This window comes from Mus musculus, chromosome 2 (genome assembly GCF_000001635.26).
Source record: "Mus musculus strain C57BL/6J chromosome 2, GRCm38.p6 C57BL/6J".
Lineage (NCBI taxonomy): Eukaryota > Metazoa > Chordata > Mammalia > Rodentia > Muridae > Mus > Mus musculus.
Genome location: NC_000068.7, coordinates 128,881,131 through 128,904,768, shown reverse-complemented (window position 1 = coordinate 128,904,768; position 23,638 = coordinate 128,881,131). Strand labels below are relative to the sequence as shown.

At 45.9% G+C, this 23,638-nt stretch overlaps 1 protein-coding gene across 2 annotated transcripts in view; it reads right to left on the bottom strand.

Moving 5' to 3' along the window:
* Nucleotides 1-7,734: 7,734 nt before the first annotated feature.
* Nucleotides 7,735-23,638, bottom strand: part of Fbln7 (fibulin 7) — a 33,170-nt gene continuing 17,266 nt past the window's right edge. Inside the window, exons 4-8 of one of the 2 annotated variants that reach the window (XM_006500157.4) lie at nucleotides 14,943-15,068; nucleotides 12,186-12,326; nucleotides 10,865-11,002; nucleotides 9,865-10,003; nucleotides 7,735-9,458 (exon numbers count right to left, since the gene is read on the bottom strand). In XM_006500157.4, the coding sequence (XP_006500220.1) occupies nucleotides 9,455-9,458; nucleotides 9,865-10,003; nucleotides 10,865-11,002; nucleotides 12,186-12,326; nucleotides 14,943-15,068 (548 nt within the window). In that variant the 3' untranslated portion in view covers nucleotides 7,735-9,454. Of the gene's footprint in view, nucleotides 9,553-9,864; nucleotides 10,004-10,864; nucleotides 11,003-12,185; nucleotides 12,327-14,942; nucleotides 15,069-23,638 lie in introns of both variants that reach the window. The other variant, NM_024237.4, reaches the window with a different exon arrangement.

The following is a 23,638-nucleotide window of genomic DNA, read 5'->3' as shown; positions in this document are numbered from 1 at the left end:
GGACTGGACTGAGTACAACGAAGATTGGAGTCACCAAAAAGAACTATTTCTAAGCAGGTTCATTTCCCCCACATCCTAATAACCTTTCTCTTCCACTACCTCTGGTGAGTGGTGGTCTAGAGGAAGGGTTGAACCCTCATTAAAGTAGGCTGTAAAATATTTATGCCTACACCCTGCCTCTGAGCTGCATCCTTAACCTTAAATTTTTCTTCCTTAAAAGAAAAAGGAGAATACAGTGATCAAGAAAGCCTGGAAGGGTGGGAAGACTTGATGGGAGTGGCTGGGGAGGCTTCTCTGAGTAGACTTTGAGCCTCAGTCCAGTGGAGATCTGAAGGGAGAAGCAGCAGATACAAAGGCCTAGCAACAGGAAGGTGCTTGCCAGAGTCAGGGGCACATGAACATCATCAAGAACAATGGGCAGTCTGAGGCCAGAAGATCAGCAGGGGCTGGGGCACTAATCAGTGCAAGAATCTGGGGGATCACTCCAAGATTTCACTGCTTATGGGAAGACATAACGATCCTTGTTGAACATGGAGTGTGAGTCCCATGAATAGAGAGACAGAAAGGGAAGCTATTTATTATACAAGTGTAGCCATGGTGGCTGTGAGTTCTGGCATATGATAGAGCCACCTTTCTCCAATAGGGTCTCTGGGAAATTTCCTTGAGATGAGGATCTGGATGGCCAAGATCTTAGTTTTCGTTAAGAGAGGGTCAGACTTGTTAGCCCAAACCTACTCGGCATCAACCAGGCTCTCATGTTTGTGAGTCAGCTTCCATTCCCATGACTGCTAACGCTGGCTGTTGTCAGAAATCCTTATATCAGAAGGACTTGGCCTGTGTTTCTCATCATATTTACTCTAAAAAGAACCATTTCAAGGCCAACTTCTCCATGAACTCTCTGTGACCCTTCCAGGAAATGTCCCTTCTGAGTCATAGTGTCTGAAGGCCAATTACCCTGAGGCCACCATGCTCTGAGAGGGCTAAATCACATGGAAGCCTCAAGGGTAGACCTCCGTTGGTCTGCCTTTGACTTAACTGAGTCAAACCAACCCCAAGAGCAACCAGCTAACCCTTAGGCAGCCAGAGCCTTGGGCACAGAGTTTCCCCAGGTGGACACGTATTCCAATGCTCTCAGCTTCATCAACTGGGTGCTGTCCCCATGTGCTCTTACAGCTAATGACTCTGAGGTGTTTCTTGCAGGACTTATCCATGCACTGGGCATGCTTTGCACTGCACATGGAGGCAAACCACAAAACACCATTGGTTGCTGCCCGGAACGACATGGCACAAATTTGAGACCAGTTGTATGTGATGTTATGAACTGCAAGTCATTTTACAGCTTTTCTGCCTTCACAGAAACATAATGATTTAATTATGGAAAGAAAGTCTTGTAATATTTTCCTACCCTGGTTTCTTAGCATAAAAAAACAACTTAGTATATCTTTAAATTGTATTGTGTTAAAATGCTTGATTTTATTATTTTTATATTCCCCCCTTTTCATTTTTCACGTGTGTGGTATATATCTGTGTACACATTTTTGGATATATGTGTCCATGTATGTGTGTATGTAGAGGCCCAAGATTGATGTTGGAAGTCATCCTTGATTGATCTTCTGCCTTACTCGTTAAGGCAGGGACTTTCAGTCAAGCCCAATATGACTAATAGTTCTACTTAGCTTCATGTGTCAACGTGACACAGTCTAGAGTCATTTGAAGGATTGCTCACACCAGAGGGGCCTGTGAGCGTGTGTGTGTGCGACTGTCTTCATTGTTAATCGATGGGGGAGGGCTTAGGCTATGATGGATGGCAGCTGGTCAGGTAGCCCTGGGCTGTATAAGAGAGCTAGCTAAGCACGAGCCAAAATTACCAGTGAGTAGAGTTCTTCCAAGGTTTCTGGGTCAAGTCCCCACTTGAGTTCCTGCTCTGACTTCTCTCAGTGATGGGTCTTGAGCTAGAAATAAAAGCCAAATAAATCTTCTCCTTCCTCAATGACTTTGGATTAACATAAGGAAGAAACTAGAACCCCGGATTTGCTAGCCAGCTATGTCTTCCGAGGCCAGAGTCATAGATATGTTGTCATGGCTCCTGGTATTTATGTGGGTTTCTGGGGATATAAATTCAGGTTGTCTTGCCTGCTGCTAAGACCTGGGTGAACCCTCTCCTCAGCCTCGGAATTTTTATTTTAAAACTTGCTTGAATTACTAACTTGAGTTTTGTTTTTAAAAGTATTAAGTAAAATCTGACTTGGGGTTAGAATAGCACTGCCAATAGTTTCTGAAATGGCCCTAAATATACTCGTCCGTCATCCTGTACTATGTATTTGCATGAAGTGGAGCTCTCAGTGTTGATGCTTACAAAATTAAAATAGCAGTCAACTCTGAAAAACATTGAAGATGCTTTATTTAATTTTATTTTTTTTTGCAATATTGGATTATCAGCACATCATCTCATTACTATGCAAACTTGCTTTAATTTTTTTTTTGCTTTAATTTTTAATAGATGGTAAATTACATGGACATCAAGTAGTTGCTTTTAAATGTTTCTTTATGATTTGTTAGTATATGTTTGATTTGTATGTCAATTTTATAAACTTCTATGTCCTTGTTAGGGTGACTACTGCTACAATGAAAGATCATAACCAAAAACATGAGGAGGAAGGGTTTATTCAGCTTATACCTCCACAGAGTAATTCATCACTGAAGGAAGCCACGACAGGAATAAGGCAGGGCAGAGACCTGGAGGCAGGAGATGATGCAGAAGCCATAGGGGGGGTGCTTCGTATTGACTTGCTCCTCATGGCTTGCTCAGCCTGCTTTCTTATGGAACTCAGGACCACCAGCCCAGGGATGGCACCACGCACAATGGGCTGGTAATCAATCACTAATTAAGAAAATGCCATAAGGCTTGCCTACAGACTGATCTAATGGAGGCTTTTTGTTTACTTTTTGAGACAGGGTTTCTCTGTGTAGCCCTGACTGACCTGGCACTTGTTCTGTTGACCAGGCTGGCCTTGAACTCATAGTGACAAAGCTTGCATAGTCCATCTCCCCCCACCCCCCTTCCTTTGTTAGCATCATTGGTTTTTATATCCAGACAAGAGGTCTTTCTTTGGTGCATATGGACTCAATGTGATCACACAGGCCTGGGTTTACATCTTGATTGGTGCCTGCAAGAGATTCTGAGCCATTATCCCAAACACCTTGGATGTGTGATCCAACTGTCACCACGTATGATCTATGTCTACAGCATTTGCGTTGCATGCATGATATGCAGTATTTACATATAGCACACATACATTTACTGAATGCTCACAGCCCTCCTTTACTGTTTTAATTTTACTTATTTATAGAAAGCTTGGTTTCAGTTTATTGGAATAGTCAAGGCTGAAGCAGATTTACTGAAAGGTAATATATTCTGACACCTTTTTTTTGGTAATTGTTATTCTTGGTTGTATTTTTTGTTTTTTGTTTTGTTTTGTTTTGTTTTGTTTTGTTTTGTTTTTGACAGAGTCTCATATGTGGTCCAGGCTAACCTAGCACTCACTTATACAAGCCAGGCTGGCCTTGAACTTGTGACGTTCCTTCTAGCTTCCCAGGAGCTGGGATTAAAGGTGTGAGCCACCTTGTATGGCTTTTAATTTTTGCGGCCCCCATCCCTCTTTGATCACATACTTTTCTTGTCTTCACATGCATTGTAATCCCCTCTGCTAATTATAAGCTTCAGTAGGTCAGAATCCAGTGGTCTCATCATCCATTGCGTCTTCAGTAAACCGAACAGGACCCAGTCCTTGGTGGCTATGCAGGCTCTCTATGTAGATTCTAGATGATTGATGACACTTAGCAATGCTCTTATGAACAGGTCCAGAGTCAGAGGGTTCATCTTCCTAGCCCTGCAGTGAGGGCTTGGCAAAGCCGGGACAGTGGCTGATGGAAAGCTACACATTCCAGTGTGGCCTCAGACTATAAACCTGTCAGGTTGACTGTGATGACCCAGGGATGGCATTTTGGGATTTGGCATAGTTTCCTTTTTTGTTTGCTACTGTTGGACATGTTACAATTTAAAAATAAAGTGAGTTTAAAAAAAATCGCATCCAAACTTCTACTTAATTTTCCATTGCTCAACAGCTCATGATCTGGCTGGCTGCTCCTGTCTTCCTGGTGGCTGCTGACTGCTATTCAGAGGTCCAAGACAGACAGATGGGCTGGCTGTAGGACAGCCCTCCACTCGAGCCTGCCTTTGCTTCCAAAGCAGGATCTACACAGTGAGCAATGTGGAAACAGTGTTCTGGGACCCACCTTCGTTCAGAAACAGGGCCTTCCATGCATTGCCTTTTGCGGGGGAGGGATGGAAGGTTGACTATGTCTTGCAGAGGAAACGTTGGCACCTAAGACATGAAGTCAGATATATGCTACACACTGATGTGTAACAGTTTCAGTGACAAAGGACTGAGTATGCCCTAGCTGTCAACCCCAAGGGTCTATGAATAAACCATGGGAAATTCTCACAGTAGAGAACTGACATGGGATATGGCTATGCAGAGGGATAGCCAATGTTATTTTTAATAAAAGATCAAAGGATGCATTGAATATCATGCTATCATCTATCATTACATTATATTATTCTACTTTAAATTTTATTCATATTAATATTAATAATATAGTTGTATTGTTTTATTTTGTGTATATGTATGTTGTATCTATATGTCTGTGTACCACAGAAAAGGGTGTTGGATCTCCTGGAACTGTAGAATAGACAGTTGTGAGCCACCGTGTGGGTGTTGCTGGAAATCTAACCCAGGTTCTCCTTAAAGCAGTCAGTGCTCAAAACTATGGCGCCATCTCTCCAGCCCCACTATATTAAGTAGAAAGATAAAAGGAAAAAGAATGGCTTTTAAGAGGGAGAGAGATAGGGCCCCTGTGGGCACTGGGCACACACATATTAAATTTAATTAAATTAAAAAACAAACAATTGCTAAAGGTTTTGGGCTAATGGTACATCTCAGTGGGCAAAAGCACTTGCTGCCAAAGTTGGTGACCTGAGTTTGACACCTGGAACCACTATATAGTTGGAGGATCTAACTGAGTCCCACAAGGTGTCCTCCACTGGTATGCTGTGGCACACACCACCCCCTCACAAGCAAACAAATAAGTGAAAACTATTTTTAAAATGTTAGCAAAATGAATTATAACTGTTCCGACTGTAGTCTGAGCCACAGCCTCAAAGAGTTATTTTAAGTGGTCTGAAACGGCAAACAGACGACAGCACACTCCGTGTTTGATGACAACAAACTTAAGGGCAAAAGAAACAACAAACAAACAAACAAACAAAAACAAACCATGAAAGAATGATTGTAACTAGCAGGACTGGTGATGTTTTTCCGAGAGATATTTTCCAAGATGTAAAATTAATATTGTTTTGTTTTAAGAGAGAGTCTCACTCTGTATCTTTGGCTAGCCAAGAACTTGCTGTGTAGACCAGGATGGCCTCAAACTCATAGGAATCTGCCTGCCATTGCCTCCTGAGTGCTGGGACTACACCCGACCTAAATAACTTTTTTTTTTAAAGCGTTTTACATTGTGTGTGTGTGTGTGTGTGTGTGTGTGTGTGTGTGTGTGTGTGGTGTATGTGTGTGGCCTGCATGCAAGTGTGTGAACAACATGTATGCCTGGTGCCTGAGGAATTAGAAGAGGGAATTGGATCCCTTGGAACTAGAATTGCAGAAGTTCCAAGCTGCTTTGCGGGTTCTAGGAACTGAGCCCAGGTCCTCTGCAAAAGCAACAAGTGTTCCTAACTGCTGAGCCGTATCTCCAGCCTCAAATAAAATGAAAAAAAAATTTTTTTTAAAGAGACAGATACTGTGTGACTTCCATTTAGATACCCATCACTACCAATAAAGTAGTCTTCAGAATAAAGCCAATCCAAATCTCATTAAATCTCTGAATAGATCCACAGTCATATATGAGAGAGAAGGGACAGAGGAGCACATCAAAGGTTATATAAAAAACCCAGAGTGTGAGAAATTCTACAAGAATAAACAATCCAAAGGCAGTCAGTGATGGCTCACTCCTTTAAATCCAGAACTCAGGAGACAGAGGCACATGGTTCTCTGAGTTTGAGGCCGGCCTGGTCTACAGAGCTAGTTTTGGGAGATGCAGGGAAACACTGAAACACTGTCTCCAAAAACAACAACAACAACAAAAAAATCCAATATTCTACCCTCTAATAAACCTTGAGGTCATCTGATATATGCTGAAATGTGAAGATCCCTGCTACATATTAAAACTTATCCATAGATTATACCACATGGACCTAATTCAAGCAAAGAAAAAGTCCCTCAGATAAATTTAAACAATGATTTTTATGGCTGGAGGTAGTGAGGGATTGTCATTAAAGTTGTTTTTAATTATATTATCTACTTGTTTATTTATTCATATGTGTATTACATGGATGAGAGTGTACCACAGCACACATGTGGGGGCCGGTGGACAACCATGGGAGTTGATTCCCTTCCTCCAACCATGTAGTTCTTGGGGATTGAAGTCAGGTTGTTAGTCTCAGTAACCATCATTCACCCGCTGAGCCATCCCGCAGGCCCTGCTGGTAAAGTTCTAGATAATATTGAATGTGGATAATGTTAAGGTCATGCCTTAGAGAAGTGCTTTAGAAACACGTGATAAAATACAGATGGAATGATATCATGTCTAGGACCTCCTTCAAAGTCCTCATGTGGTGGAGTGGGAGTAGGTGATTGGCAGGTGTTGATGGTTGGAGCTTATGATGACGCAAGGGGTTCCTTATGCTATTCCAGTTCGTACATTTGCAGTACTTGGATCCATGTTACCCAGAAAGATGTGTAAACTAATACATGTTGACAACTTGTCAGATTGACTTAACATAGACTGCAGCCTTAAGAAGATCCAGCAGTGGCTGTCCATAGGGGAAGGCAAACACAGCATTGCCGTGGTTTGGATCCAGAACGTCTCCCTCAAAGCCCATGTATTTGGAAGCACTGGGGAGCAGCAGGGCCTAATGGGAGATCTTTGGACTTTGAGGGTGTATCCTTGAAGCTGACTATGTCTTCTGGGCTCTTTACTCCCCGCCACGAGGTGAGCTTTACTGTGCTTCCTGCCAATCACTCAGCACAGCCCTAAAATAAGAGAGCCGCTGGATCATGGGCTGTTATCTGTGAGAATAAAATAAACCTTTTCTCTTCATGAGTGGGTGGATGGTCACAGCTATTTTGCTACAGTAACAGAAAGCCTACTAGCACAGTAGAGAGACCAGGAGGAGGCTCCTAAGTACAGTCCACAGGAATCTGAAGCAACCAGGAACTCCTACTTTGGTACCATAGGGACTGAAGATGAGTGGTTTGCTAAGTGGGAGGCAGGTTTAATGTTGAAAGATCTTGGTGGAGAAAACTACTACTTACCATAGGGCCTGTTTGACACCAGCATCACTGTCATAGGCCATAGTACCCTCCAGAACAGGGGTTCTCATCCTTCCCAATGCTGTGAGTCTTTAATACAGTTCCTCATGTTGTGGTGACCACCCCCCCCAACCATAAAATTATTTTCATTGCTACTTGATGACTGTAATTTTGCTACTATTATGAATCATAATGTAAATATCTGTGTTTTTCGATGGTCTTAGGTGATCCCGATGAAACGGTCATTCAATCACCACAAAGGGGTATGGACATACAGGTTGAGAACTGCTGATCTAGAAACACAAGGTTCTGAACATTGTTTTAATGAGTCATGTAACAACCTGGAAAAGCAAATCCTCAGGCCCTTATTGTTGTTAGAAACTGCAGCTGAAGCCATGGGAGGACCCCCGGTCTTTGTCTCACAAAAGAAGCCATGTACAAACTCTCAAACTGGCTATATAGCAGAGAAACGGACAACTGCACCCAGTTTTATGCAGTGCAAGGAAATGACCTTGGGGCTTTATGCATGCTGGACAATAACTCTTCTACTAAGCTACAGCTCTAGTCCTCTTCTTGTCTTATTTTGTTGGAAACAGTCTTACTATGTCATCCATACTGCCCTCAAACTCAGTCAGCCTGTCCCATCCTCTAGAAATAATTTTTAAGATAAAATGTGTATGAAGCAACGCTCGCCATAGATTATCATTTGGACATCGAAACTCCTCTCAACTCACCCCATCCAGCTTTTAAGTTCTAACTCGATGGTCCCAGCAAGCTCTCAGTGCTCAATGGAGTGTTCCTGATTCATTCATGTGGAAGGCGTCAACTCTTCTTTAGTTCTTTCAACTAAAGAAGAAACCATGGAATGGAAGACAATTTGAGTATTCTCCTAAACATCCCATGGCCAGATGCCATCCTTACTGGGCTCCCATGTGACCAATCCATATTGAAACTATTGGAGCTATCTCACACATCACCTCTCCATCCTCCAAGTCCAACCTGGGCAGGAAGAGGACTATCCCTTCCTAGAAGGTGCTCTCACACCCAGGGAGAAGTCAGATGGGCAGAGAATACAGAGTCTGTTTCCACAGCCATAAAGCCAGGTCATGTTTTTGAGACATGTTTTCTCTCAAGTGAAGAAACTCTGACAAAATCCATGATTTAATGTTGACACCTTGGTCTAGAAGGATCCACTCGGGGTTGCTAGGCTCCCTTACAGCTTGCTGACGAAAAGGTTGGCTGGAATGTCACAGGGTAAAGTACCCTGGTAGGTAGCTCACAGGGCCATTAGAGCATCTGCAGAGCTAGAACACGCTCAGCCAGAAAAGCCTTGGCAGCCTCAATGCAGAACCGTTGGCCATTGTCTCAAGTACACACCGTGAGCTTCTCCCCCACCTCAGCTGGTTCAAACTCACATGGTCACTCACATAGTATTTTGAAATTCTGTGCTGTCTCCTAACAGGGTAGGAGTGGGGCTTAAAGCAGAAAGAAAACAAAAAAACAAAAAAACAAAAACAAAAACAAAAAACAAGTAATGTGATGGTAGAAACAGCATTTGTTTGTGGCTTCCCTTCTGTGGCAGCCCCTGGGTCAGAACACAGCATTGATCTAGAAGCCTGAATGAACAAGCAGAGTAGGTAAGAACATGACCAAGAAAAGAATGACCACCACAGCTCTTGCCCACAATGTGTCCTTGGGGAAGTGAAATCAGCCCAGATCTCAAACCCCAGCCTCCCGACTGCCATGGCATCCTCAGAAGTCATAGCGAGAAACAAAGATGGTGACCTTGGATACATGGTTGGCCTGGAAGGAGCGCTCCAGGTATTCCGACATGTCTACGTCAACCTCCAGAGTCTGAGGCCCCTCCAGGGTCTGTGTAAGGATGAGCTCTCCTGTCTGCCGGTCTGAGCGCTGCATTACGAAGTGGCCACGGCTGTTCCCACCCACGATCCCAAAGCGCAGGCTGTTGGGCCCAGGATGGCCAGGAATTGAGGCTGTGGCCATGCGGAAGAGCGTGATGGGTGTCTTCAACTTGGAAGGGAGAGAGAGGTAATGGAAGGAGATGGTCTTGGGCAGGTGGCGGCATGGCCTGCTGTCCATGGGACAAGGGTTTCGCTCGCACTGACTGGAGCAGAGGCAAATGGAGAGAGTTAGACTTGGGAAAACTCAAGAGGGGCTGCCCTACCTATTCTCTGAAGAGGCCATGCTCCCATAGACGCTAGTATCTCTTTTGGAGAACAAAATGTCTGTATTTCATGTGAGTTGGTGGTTATAGGGGAAATGAGAGCCCAGAGAAACATCTCTGTCTTTCATATTTCCTGTATATGATGTGATTATCTCCCCACCCCCACCCCCATGAACCTATCAGAAGAATCTAGCCCAGCCACACTGAGTAAGTGCCACGCTCGCCCAGCTGAGCAGCCCTGGATATACTCACAAGGGAGATGTCTTCACGTAGCTTATATTGCCGCTGCCCTCAGGACACTCAGGGTTGACACACTGGAAGCCTCCTCCAGTGTTGATGCATGTGGTCCCCCGGGGGCACATGTGCTGTGGGCCTGCACACTCATCAACATCTGTATTGCGGGAGATACAACGAAGGCTGTGACTCTTCCTCACTTTGCTGATAATGGTGCCTATTAGCACCATGACAAGAAAGAGATAGATTTCAGTCCTGTGTTCCAGGAGCCACACGGATTTGTAGCACTGAGGTAGAACCTGAGCCAGGTGCTTTCTTTCTTTTTCTTTTTTTACCAACAACCCACCCTCCAGTCCACTCCTGGAAGATCGACTGGTCTGGACTATCTGCCCAGGCTCCCAGGCCCTCTTGTTTGCAGGACTCTGGCATTTACTAGAGTTTGGCAAATAGAACAGTGGTCTCTCTTTTTAGCCTGGGTGCAGTTCAGTGGGTAAATGAACCCTTCCAGTCACAACTAGTCAGGCCCTTATGAGCCGTGAGCCTGGTGGCTCTGCTTCTCTGGTGTCCTCAAACAGCCACCACACATGGTCATGGCGGCAGAGCCTGTAAGGTAACTTTCCCATCAAAGGACACTAGATCGTGGACACACAGGGCCATGAAACCTCCTAGGTTCCTTCAGATTCTAATAAAGTGGAGTCTGGCTAGCTCCTTGGTCTGTGGGTTCAGGTCTGGCTGAAGGCATTGCTGAAGAATAGGAAGCGTCACTCACATGAGGTCAGAAGGCACTGAGTGATCAACCAACCTGTTTGTGTAGAATATGTAGCCTGGTCTTCGGAAGACCTGTTTGTTAATTTCCTTTTTAGGATCAAATGTGTCCTCAGATCTTTGATTCTCTTAACCTCATCATTCTTGAATGGGGACCGGGGATGAGAGCAGGGGTCACAGCGGCAGCAGGTGACCAGGTGTGGAGGGTGACCTCTAGCCTCATGGTCACCTGCCTCTACCTAGTCTCACTCACCCTCACAGCTCTTCCCATCAGCCAGGATCCGGTATCCACTCGGGCAGGTACATCGGTAGGAACCAGGGGTGTTCACACAGGCATGCATGCAGAGCCGGGGGCGTCCTTTCTGCCCATAGATCTCACACTCATTCACATCTGGGGACAAAAGCGCCCATGATTCCAGGAGGCTACACAGCCTTTGTCAACCAGACTCATTGGCAGCTGTGACTGAGTGGCTGGACACAGCAATGAGCAGAGGACCCCTCTACCCAGTCTAGGACCAAGAGGGCTAAAAGGAGGAGCTGACATGGAAAACCCCAGAGGGGATTCTCGGTGTAAATGGGGAAACTCTACAAAGGTTAGTGAGTCTGGTACCCGGCTCAGAGACTAGAACCAGATTCAGACCCCCATCTTAGCTCTCCTCATCTTCAGCAATGGAGAAACAGTGAGAGAGCCCTGCAGCCTATGGGGCGCTGCAGACCTGTGATCTCAGCACTTAAGAGGCCGAAGCAGGGATCTCCACCTGAGGCCAGCCTGGCCTGTATATTGAGATGCCTCTTTAAAAGGGGGTGGGGAGTGTTTTTATTTCTGATGCTGTGAAATGAACTTCTTAGCACCAACTGGCCAGATCTCAGGATGGAACTGCTCTGTAGTCAGCTAAACTGAGAGAAGGAGGCTGTGCCCATATCCATGGCCCTGGCTGCCATAAATGATCTGAGCCCCTCTCTTGCCACCAGCTCATAGGGTTTTTGCCAGAGGTATGGTGTGTGTGTGTGTGTGTGTGTGTGTGTGTGTGCACATGACAGGGCAAAAGGCTCCTCTTGGGCATAGTAGCTCCAAGCTATGTCAGAAGACAAGCCTGTCGCCCTGGCTGCTTTCTTCTCACCCTCCCCCATGAGTAGCAGACGATGACCTTGAATTCCTGATCCTCCTGTCTTCATCTCCCAAGTGTTGTTGGGATTACATCCATATCACTCCAGGTTTAAACGATGATGGGATTGGACTAATGTGCATGCTAGAGACTGGATGCATACCCTCAACACTCCATGTGTTGTCTATAACGTCTCAGAGAAGGCCCTGGTGCACCTTACAAGAGCCCAACTGTAGGAAGATGGTCGAACAGATAGATACTTTTTTCTCCAGAACACCTCTGAAGTCTACCTGTTCATTTCGATCATCCGGGTAACCCTTACCTAAAAGGCAAATCACAGGTCTCACTGAGACCACGCCCAGAAAGGCCCTTTTGTCCCAACCTCGCGCTCTGTCCCAGGACTGGGGTCTCCTCCCACGGGTGTGGTCCCGCTCCCCCCCCCCCCCCCCCCCCGTAGCCCGAGCCTACCCTGGCAGACGCTGTGGCCGCCCGTGGTGCTGCTCAGGTGGAATCCCGCCTCGCAGCTGCAATGCTGTTCCCGCTCCACCTGCGCGCAGCGGGGTGCGCGGCTGAAGGCGGGGTCACCGGCCTCGCCGCCATCTGGGGCCGCTGCGGGAAGAGGACAGGCTCGCCTCAGCACCCGACCCCTGGCACCTGCCGTGCGCCCCACAACCCGCGAAACCCTATCTCCCAGGGCGTACTCTACAGCAGGGAAGGAATGTCAAGTGATTAACTTACACCGAGCGACTGCGACCGGGACCGGATCCATGAGATTGGAATGTAAAGGCAGAACAGTCAGGCATATTGCAGTGTCAAGTCTGAGGTTCATTTTGAGAATCTTGTACAACGCCCACAATGCAGTGAGCATTAGAGTTTAAAACTCTGAGCCTCCACTTTTTCGATTCGGGATGCAAGCACGTGCTTGTGTGTGTGTGTGTGTGTGTGTGTGTGTGTGTGTGTGTGTGTGTGTGTGTATACAAGCTTCAATGTCTTCAAGGTAGTTGTTATTACAGTTTTTATGTCTTTGCAAAACCAGAAATTAGTTTCCCAAACACAGTAAAAATAAGGTAAACGGATTAAAAGCAAACAAACAAACAAAATCATAATCCTGGCTATCCTGGAACTCACTGTGTAGACCAGACAACCAGATGGGCCTCTACCTTACTTTGCTTTCCGAGTGCTGGGATTAAAGAATATTTTTATTTTATTTATTTATTTATTTTTATTATTATTTTTTTATGAGACAGGGTTTCTGTGTGTAGCCTTGGGCTGGCCTGGAACTCACTCTGTAGACCAGGCTGGCCTGGAACTTGGGGATCCACCTGCCTCTGCCTCCTAAGTGCTGGGTTTAAAGGTGTACACCACCACAGCCTGATGGGTTTTTAAAAAGGTTTTGTGTGTGCCTGAATATATGTATGTATGTATGTATGTATGTATGTATGTATGTATGTATATGTATAGCCTGATGTATATGTATAGCCTGATGCCCTTGGAGGCCAAGAGAGGATTTCTTTGTCTCCCTGGAACTGGAGAGTTAAAGGTGACCTTGAGCGACCTTGTGGTTGCTGGGAACCCTTGCCTACCTCTGCAAGAACAGTAAGTGCTCTTAACCTCTGAGCATCTCTCCAGCTCTGGTTAATGGATTAAAAAAATAATAATAATAATTCTTGTAGTGATTCTCAAGGCCAAGGCAGGATCACTTGAATCCAGTTCAAGGCCAGCCTGAGGCAGCAAAGCCAGCCTCAGTCTTAAAATAATAATAGTGAGGACTGAAGAGGCAGCTCAGTGGTTAAGAGCCAGAACTACTGTTTCAAAGGACTTGAATTTGAGTCTGAGCACCAACATCCAGATGCTCATAAATGCCTATAACTCCACTTCCAGGGGATCAGAAGCCCCCTTGTGGCTTCCACAGGTACTGCAGTCAAGTGCACAAATACACACACACACACACACACACACACACACAATTAGAAAAAAATATTGGAAGAGGCTTACAGGATACTGGGAGAGAGGCATTATCCAGCTAATGGGGAAAAAGGTTCTAGGTAAGCCGGCTGGGACATTTCTTAGTGCGTACCTGTTCACTCCTTACTTCCATTCCTAGAGAAGACTCCAGTCTTGGGTATACTTCATAAAATGATCCCAGGACCCAAGGAGCAATGACCCAAAGGTCCCACTGCAGTACCTGTGGAAGCCACAGGGGGCTTCCAGGAAAGCCCTGCCTCCGTACTGTTTAAACAGAAGGTAACTCCAGACAGCAGAGCTGTAGGGAGCCTTTGGGGGCAGTTTCCTTGTGAGAAAGGATTTGGCAAGCCAGTCCCACTTTGTCAAGACACAGTGAACAGCAAGATTGCGGGTGCACCTGACCTGGGGCTGACTGCTACAGAGGCTGTAAAGAGGTTTTGTTTTATTTTATTTGGGGCAGGGTCTCTTGTGTTCCTGGCTGGGGTTCAGACTCTGCTATGAAGCCAAGGATGCCCTTAAATATCCGATTCTCCTTCCCAGGTGCTGGGATCATAGATGCACATCATTATGCCCAACATTATGTAATGCTAGAAACCAGATGCACGGCTTCCTACATGGGAGGTAAGCACCTACAAAGTGAGCTACATCTCCAGCCCCAAGAGCGTGTCAGCTCTTACTCCCTGGATCTTACACTATCCACCAACGTCCTTCCCCCACAAAGAGTCTACCCAGAAATAAAGATAGCCAGGCATCATTAGGGTTGAATTTCTTGGCCGGGGAATAGTGGGAAGCCCCCAACCCACCCTTCATAAGTTTCTTCTCACAGGGTTTTCTTGCCACGTGCTGGGACTCACTAATCAAATGTCTGCTCATTCGTATCTTAAAACACCTCATACTGCTGACTTTGCAGGGTGCAATGGGAACATTGGAAGGAAAAGTGATTATCCTGGCAGACGAGGCACCAACCAGACAAAGGTACCCCAGTACATCTTCCCTGGCCATCCCCCTAATCTGCAGAATGTTAAGTTGGAGTCAGTCTCTCCAAAAGAAGGTTCAAAACTCTAGTTATTAAAAAAAAAAAAAAAAAAAAAAAAGCTTTAGGGTCCTAGAGGGACCAGCCTGTGGGCGGGAACCAGAGAGGAAAAGCTTGAGCCTATGAGAGGCACAGAGTTCCCGCCACATCTACCTTTGGTGACTATGACCAGTATCCTCACCAGCCCCAAGGGAGCATCCCCAACAAGTCCCACAGTGGCTACATACCAGCCTGGGTCTGATGCTGACAGCGGTTCCCAGTTTTTCCTGGAGGACAGATGCATCTGTAGTGGTTGATGCCTTCCACACACGTCCCTCCATTGTGACAAGGCTGGCTGGAGCATTCACTGATATCTAGGAAAGGATGCCAACGCATGGTTGTAGATTCTAGTGCTAAATCAAACAAAAACTAACAACGAGGTTTTCCTTACATTGTAGGGCCACTCCGGCTTCCTGTCTGGCTTGGTTCTGGTTTGGTTGTGAGACAAGGTCTCATTATGATGCTCAGGTTGGCACCCTAGTTTGTGATCCTCCTGCCTCAGTCTCCTGGGTATAGACACGTACCACCACACCGTCACCACCCCAGTTTTCAATCTTCCCACTTCCCACCGTCTCTACCTGTGGGATCTTCAAGGGGACCGATGGGCCGACACACAGACCATTGCTTTTCTAGTATCTGCCTCACACTGTGTCCATCCAGGCTCTGTGTGCAGAAACTAGCAGTAGACCGCCATGCTCCATGAATAAAGATGATGCTATAATTTATGAGGCTGTGATATGCACAGTTGTGGCCAGGTGTTGGCATCTGCCTGTGAGTGCAGCCCTCCTACTCTTCAACTCTTCCAAGGTGGACCCCAGGCTGGCCTTGAACTCCCTCTCCATACAGACAAAGATGACATTGAACTTAGGACCTTCCTGCTTTCACCTCCCGAGGGCTAGGATTAACAGGTGTGTATCACTATGCCAGCTTTTCTTCCATGCTAGATCTGGAACCTTGAGCCTCAGGCATGCTAAGCTTATTTTACCAACTGAGCCAGGTCCCTGGCCTTGGATCATCTTTTAAACAGGTGGTAAATTCCAAGAAATTAAAAAGGAGAGAAAGGATGGCCCACTGGAATATTCAGAGATGGGGAAAATTAATTCTCCAAGTTTATACTCAGCTCCCCTGGGCTCCGTCCATAGGGGATCTATTGGGAGTTCCATGGTGCTGTTAGAGGGAGTAGTTCCCAGGCGCACACCCAGCTTTCTGTGGAGAGGAGAGAAGATGTGTGTGTGTGTGTGTGTGTGTGTGTGTGTGAGAGAGAGAGAGAGAGAGAGAGAGAGAGAGAATGTTATAAAGCTCAGTAGATTTTTCTCAGCACTGGGTAGCTCGGCAGGTGAGCACTTGAAGCCTTGAAGCCCCGGGTTCAAATCCTCAGTACTGCCCCCACAAAGAAACCATTGAGTTGAGTTTTGGCTTTTCTCTGTTTGGCTCATGGATGTTTTGTTTGTCCGCTTGTTCCTCATTTATGCTTTTCGTATTTGTCCCCTCCCTACAACAAGTATTTATAAGATGTCTCACTTTGGAAAAGATAATTTTGTAAAACCTTCACTCCATTTAAACTCATGCATACACAGGCCATTCCCACCCAGGAGGAGCTTTGTTGTAGATCTGATTTAACTGCAATGCCTGGGAGGGAAACCTGAGAACACCGCCCCACCCCCACCCCCGCACCCCTTTCTGGCCTAACAGCAACCTTCCTGTGTCTACCAAGAGGGTGAAGCAGGTGCTTTGCTTCCGGTGAGAACTATGGCCTCATTCTGGGCCAGTTGGAAGGGACATTTGCTTCCCTTAAGGCTGCTTGCAACTTTTTCAATGTTTCTATTTCATCTGGAAGGATTCAGGCTGTCCAAACACTGTGAATGCCAGGGAAGGAGCCGTTTCCCTTTCTCTGTAACTTCAGTCCAGTGACTTGCTTCCACAGCCAGCCTGTTTTCGGGTGATCAATTTCCAGGAATGTGTCTGAGACTGCATCACACACAAATGGCTCCCTGAAGTCAGTGGTCCAAGGTCTTTCAAGGTCCAACCCTATCTTTGCCTACTGGCCCATTCTGAAAGTGGGCAGATCAATAAGCCCTGAAGACATGGGGAAGAAGCCAGAAGTGTGAGCATTTAGATCCCTCAGCTTGGTCTCAGCATGCCTACAGCCATTATTGGTCCTTGGGTTACACTGAGCGGTCTTACACCTGGACCCTTCGGGAGGGGCTAGTGTGACATCGGCTTGCTAGAGATGCGAAAGGTGCGCGGCATATCCATTTCTTCACAGGCTCCAGACAGGCATTCTGCACTTCTTATCTTGACAAGCAGTCAGAGGTATTCAAGGGCCTGGCGCCCAGGCTGGCAAGTGCTATATCCTAACTGAAGGATAGCTATCATCACATTCATGTGCGTCCCAGGCTGTGGCATTCAGTTTTGACTTGAAGAGGATAGTGGCAGTGATGATGAGAAAGGCTGGCAAACCAAGGCCTGGGCACTGCCATCTTTCATCTTTCCATCTCCTATTGCATGAGTATTTACTGCTATATGGAAGTGAATGGTTAGATGGACAGTCTTTTTTCTTTTTAAAAATGATGTATGCATTCATATATGTATGCATGTGTATATATATATATATATACATATACGTATACGTATATGTAAGGTTTCCTATTGGAGGTCCTGGCTGGGGGCATGGCTTAGTTGGTAGAATGCTGGCCTAGCGTGCATCAGGATCTGGGCTTGGTCCTCAGCACTGCATATGACTGGGTGTGGTAGTCCACATCTGTAAACAGATGCATAGCATCTAAGGGAGTCAGGGGAGTTAAAGGGGAGATGGGCATATCATACCCGATCAAGCTGCCCTCTAACAGATTGTTTCAACAATGTGTGAGCTCAGAGAACTGGCCCTGTATTTTTCTTGAACAGTCAACCAAAGAACCTCAGTAGGAGGACAAGTGACATTCCCCAAGATGTAAACGACAGGACAGCCAGGTGATGTCCTGGTGATGATCTGGGCTCCAAGGCAAACAGTGTTAAAAATATGTAAGAGAATAGGGAAATTTTAATTTCAATTAGATATTTTATGACATTAAGAAATTTACTTTGTGAAAATTACAGGAGTTTTGGGTTATCTTTCTTCTATATTTTTATATGTTGAATTCTATTTTTATTAATTTAAACTTTTTTCAAAGATTTATTTATTTATTTATTTATTATAAGTATGCTGTAGCTGTCTTCAGACACACCAGAAGAGGGCATCGGATCCCATTACAGATGGTTGTGAGCCACCATGTGGTTGCTGGGATTTGAACTCAGGACCTCTGGAAGAGCAGCCAATGCTCTTAACCACTGAGCCATTTCTCCAACTCCTGTTGAATTCTTGTAAAGTTTATTTTTGTTTTATGTGTATGGATGTTTTGCCTCTCTCTCTCTCTCTCTGTGTGTGTGTGTGTGTGTGTGTGTGTGTGTGTGTGTGTGCACCACATGTGTGCAGCGTCTGGATCTCCTGAAGCTGGAATTACAGATGGTTGTGAGCCTCCCTATAGGTGCTGGGATCTGAACCCAGAGCAGCCAGAGCAGCAACCTTTGAGCCACCTTTCCCACACTGAGGAGGAGTCTTGCTGCTGCTGTCTTCCTCTTCCTCTTCCTCTTCCTCTTCCTCTTCCTCTTCCTCTTCCTCTTCCTCTTCTTCTTCTTCTTCTTCTTCTTCTTCTTCTCTGAGACAAGGTCTCTCTATTATGTACTTCTGGCTGTCCTGGCACTCACTATGTAGACCAGGCTGCCCTCATAAAGATCTGTCTGTCTCTGCCTCCTGAGTACTAGGATTAATGGTGTATACTACCACACCTGGCCTGAATTTTTTTCTTAATGAAAAAAAAAATGTTTAAAATGATTGGCATTTTTCTGACTGTGACAACAGGAGAAAGATCACCTAGTGAAGCAACTGAATAGCCCCTGTAGGGAAGTGCCTCAAGATGGTGGTAAACTACAAAGGGTTTTACTGCTCAAACACTTCCTTTGGTTGCCCCTGGGGCCAACAGATCAAGAGGAAGGGCTATGGCTTCTCCAAGCTCAGAAAGCTGCACACCCTGAAATACATGTCGGTGGGCTGGAGCCACTCAGTTGATGGAGTGCTTGTCTGGCTCATCACAGAGAGTGAGAAGTTCAAGGTCATCCTTGGCTACTTACTGAGTTCAAGGCCAGCCTGGGTTCCATGAGGCTCTGTCTCAGAAGGAACAACAACACAAAGCAAAAAAACAAACAAACAAACAAAACTCACGTCCTTCACAGAGAGAAAAAGGAAACTCAGGAAGCCAAGTGGCTACTTTCCACAGCCTAATGGAGCGCCTCTGCCCACTGCATCCTTAACAGAATCATTATGTATAATTTCCTTCTCTGCCAAGCAGGGTTCATCACCCTCTTTCCAGTTATTTGACTGCACAGTGGGTACTGGCCAGTTATTACAATGTTGCCAAGAGTTTCATTGGCACTGACATTTTGTGTCTTGAAGTAAACAGCTGTAATTAACATTATTGTCCCCCGTGGTCACAACACACAGCTACAGAACTGCTGATGTGGACATTAAACTGGGCACACTCAGCAGATGTTGGGGCGGTCATGAGATTGCCGAGCTCCGGGCTAATGGAACTGTCTTGGCAGGAGAGATGTTCTGAAGACATCTGTAATCGCCCTCACCCCTTGGCTCTCATAGTACTGAGACAATGGACATCAATAACGAATTCTCCCAGGAATTTCATCCTAGGGGAAAAGGAAAAGGCTCCTCTGGTGACAGCCAGAGGAGGAACTTGTCTTCCAGGAAGAGAGTGCAGGTAGTCCTCTGGTGTGTGTGTGTGTGTGTGTGTGTGTGTGTGATACATGTATATATGTTAATGTGTGTATGTTGGAGGAGGGTGTTGTGTACCAGAGTGGAGACCAGAGGTCATCACTGAATGTATTCTCTACTGCATCCATGATTAGTTTACTTCATGTGGATGGTGTTTTGTCTGCACGTTTTGTCTGTATGACATGTGTGTGTATGGTGCCCATGGAGTCTAGAATAGAGCATTGGGTCCCCTGGATCTGGAGTTATAGACAGTTGTGAGCCACCATGTGGGTGCTGGGTATCAAGCCAGGTCTTCTAGAAGAGCAGCAAGTGATCCCTTGAGCAATCTTTCCAGTCCCTTCATCTTAGGTTTTGAAAACTCAGAGTTTGTCATTTAGCTAGACTAGCTGACCAGCAGGTTCTGGTGGCCCACCTGTCCCTCTACTCCCCAGTGCTAGGCTTACGTAGCGCACACCATCACACCCTGCTTTTAGGTGGGGCTCCGAGCTCAGGACCTATGCTTGCATAGCAAACACTTGACCTGCTAAGTCATCTCCCTAGACGCACGGGTTCACACAGGCTGACAACTTGTCACACCATCTTCCCGGGAAAGACTGAAGCTCAGCAACGCTGAGTCTCATTCATATCATCAGGACTGTCACTGTCCCCTGAGAAGATTCAATAGCAGCTCCCTGGCATTGCTGTGGGGCTCTGGCTGAACACAACATCCATGGGTGCCAGTACAGGCACGGCATGCCAACCTGGGAGAGGCTGAGCCTAGCAGCATGTCGGTCCAGAGGGTTGTGACATACAAATATTCTGTTCCATCAGCACAGGGTTAGCATCCAGGCCCAATTTACACTTAATGAGATGGAAAATATCCAAGATCCCATTTTGAACATTTTTTAAAAATACAATCACTTTATTCTAACCAACTCACAAATAAGGCATAGCACAGCTAGCTTAAGGCAGCCACTCAGACACCGGCCTCGCCCCGGCTCTGTCCACCTCAGTGAAGGTCTACACAGTTAGACATGGAGTTTCGCTTGGGCTCCTACACCTTCACTATCAATTACTTTGTCTATTAATTAATTTATTTAATGATTCTAGCTACTTCAATATCAAGAAATTTGAATTCACTTATCCACCATGTAAAACATACATGCATATATACATACATACATACATACATATGACAGAGTTGACCAGAGTAAAAAAAGCTCCACACTATCTTGTGGCTCATGTGTCTATTTGCTTTCATTCTGTGTGTCTTTTTTTTTAATCACCTAATATTTTGGAGGAAGTTTGAAAATATTCACTTATGTGTATGTGAGTATGTGTGTGCCTGAGTGTGTGTCTGTGTAACATGTGTGTGCAGTGCCCATGGAGGCCAGAAAAGGGTGTTGGATCTCCTGAAACCTGTCCCTTCCTTCTCCCGTGCTGGGGTTACTGGATATATCTCTGCACATGACTTTTATGTGGATGCTGGGGATCCGAACTTAGTAACTGGGGGATCTGAGAACCAAACCCAGGTCTTCTGCAAGAGCAGGAAGCGAGAGCTCTTGACTGCTGGGCCTTCTCGCCAGCCTCTCAGAAAACAAACATCTATCTATCTATCTATCTATCTATCTATCTATCTATCTATCGTATGTGTGTGTGCGTGTGTGCACTCGAGAAACTGCATGTGTATAAGTATTCATGTGTACACACACACACACACACACACACGCCACAGTATGCTTGTGAAGGTCAGAGGAAAGCATTGTTGGTTCTCTCCGTCTACCATGTAGGTTCAAGGGACTGAACTCAGGTCTCCAGTCAGAAGTGCTGACTTCCACCACAGATACACAGACACCCAGTCCAGGGACAAGGTGGGAAAAGGGGAAGACCATATCAGCCCTGTCATGGTGGACCACAAAGACACCATGGCAGGGCAAGAGACAGGTAGGTGTGAAGGTCCGGGCTACAGAGCACAGGCAGGCAGATCAGGTCACAGGCAGCCATGTGAAAAGGGCCTGAAGGTGCAGAGTGGACACAGAAAAAAACCCACCAGGGGTCTGCAACTAAGCCTGGAAGTTAAGACTATAGATGCCCAAAGCAATGGAAAGAAATTCCTCGTGTTTACACCTCCGATGGCATTTTTATCACCCATGAGGTGTTTAACTGGATGGAGGTCCTTCAGAGTCAGGGTGAGGACCAGGCACTGGCATTTCCCTGTGTTTGCATGGCTCAGCTCTATTGCTTAGATGGTTCCTGGTGAGGTCTGAGAGCTCACACCTGTGATCAACCCTTGAGCCATCATCATTCCTTTCAGGAGACTGGAAAGATGCTGGGCCCTTGGACGCTGCTGCGTGTCTTGGCTCCTCCTGTCAGTCTTCTTGAGAGGTACCATGCTTTCTGAGGTCTCAGTTTTCAAGATCTAAGTACTCAGGGCTAGAAATTATAGCATAGTGGCAGAGCTCTGGTCTAGCATTCATGAGGCCACTGATTAGATTTCTAGTACCCACTGAGGATTTGAGACCAGCCTGGGCAATAAATATAGAGAGGCCCTAGCTCAAATGAGCTCACACCCCAGGTCCTCTCTCCACATTGCTCTTGCATTTGTGTGAGATTTATGCTCCTTTTAGCCCTGGCTAAAATCATGGGCATTTTGCCTCAAAAGATGTTCCATGGATGCCCACAAATGACTGATAGTCATGATTTTTTAAAAACTGTGTTGTAAAGGCTTTTGAAAAGCAATAAATTACATGTGCCAAGCCTCACTTTTCTCTATGTCAAACAGTTCCGTTCTCAAGCCCAGCACAGAGAAACCTTTTATTCCCATGCCGACCATTCCTGGAGCTGTCCACACCGAACCCCAGCCTAGACCTAAAGGACAGTTGGGGACTTTCTTCTGCAGACTCTACCAGGAGCCCCACAAACAGACTGCAGCTCCAGGGCTGAGCAGCTGTTCCCTCTTCTAGTTCCTTGTCCTAGCTGAGGCAAACCCAGGACCTGATATTGTTAATAAGGTTCAATTATTTTAAATTTAAGTTTTTGAAGCAGGATCTTCTCTGTAGTCTAGGATAATCTAGGCAGCCCACCCAGCTCAGCTTCTTAAGTGCCAGGATTATAGTTGGAGTTAATAAACTCAGCTTAGAGCTGATCTTTGTTCAAGACAGGTTTTGTGTGTGTGGTCCTGGCTCTCCTGGAACGAACTCAGTAGTATAGATTGGTCTCTAACTCAGACATCCGCCTGCCTCTGCCTCCTGAGTGCTGGGATTAAAGGTGTGTGCCAGCACTGCCCGGCTGCACATCTGGAATCTCAGCATTTAGGAGGCAGAGGTAGCAGGATCTCTGTGAGTTCAAGGCCAGCCTGGTCTACAGAGCAAGTTCCAGGACAACCAGGGATACACACAGGAACCCTCTTTCAAATAACCAAGAAACAATTTAAAAAAAAAAAAAAAAGTTTACACTTTCTGGGGCTGGAGAGCTGGCTCGGTGTTAAGAGTGCACTGGTTGCTCCTCCAGAGGACCGGGGTTCTATTCCCAGCATCATGCCTTTAATCCCAGCACTTGGGAGGCAGAGGCAGGCGAATTTCTGAGTTTGAAGCCAGCCTGGTCTACAGAGTGAGTTCCAGGACAGCCAGGGCTATACAGAGAAACCCTGTCTCGGAAAAAACAAAAACAAAAACAAAAAACAAACAAACAAACAAACAAACAAAACATTCCCAGCATCACACGAGTGCTAACAACTGTCTGAAACTCCAGCTCCAAGGGATCTGATGCCCTCTTCTGGATTCTGAAGGCACTGCATGTACATGCTGCACAGAGGTACATGCAGGCAAAACACCCATACATATACAATAAAATAAATAAATAATTTAAAAGGGGCGCAACACCACACCGGGCTTCTAAGAGCCAATCTTGATATGATCCATGGGCTTTGGAAGGTAGAGGTAGAGGCAGGAACATCAGGCTTTCAAGGCTGTCCCCAGCTGTATAGTGAGTTCAAGGCCAGCCTGGGCTTTATAAGACCTTATCTAAAAAAAAGAACAAACAAACAAACAACAACAAAAACAAAACAAAAAAATAACAAAATCA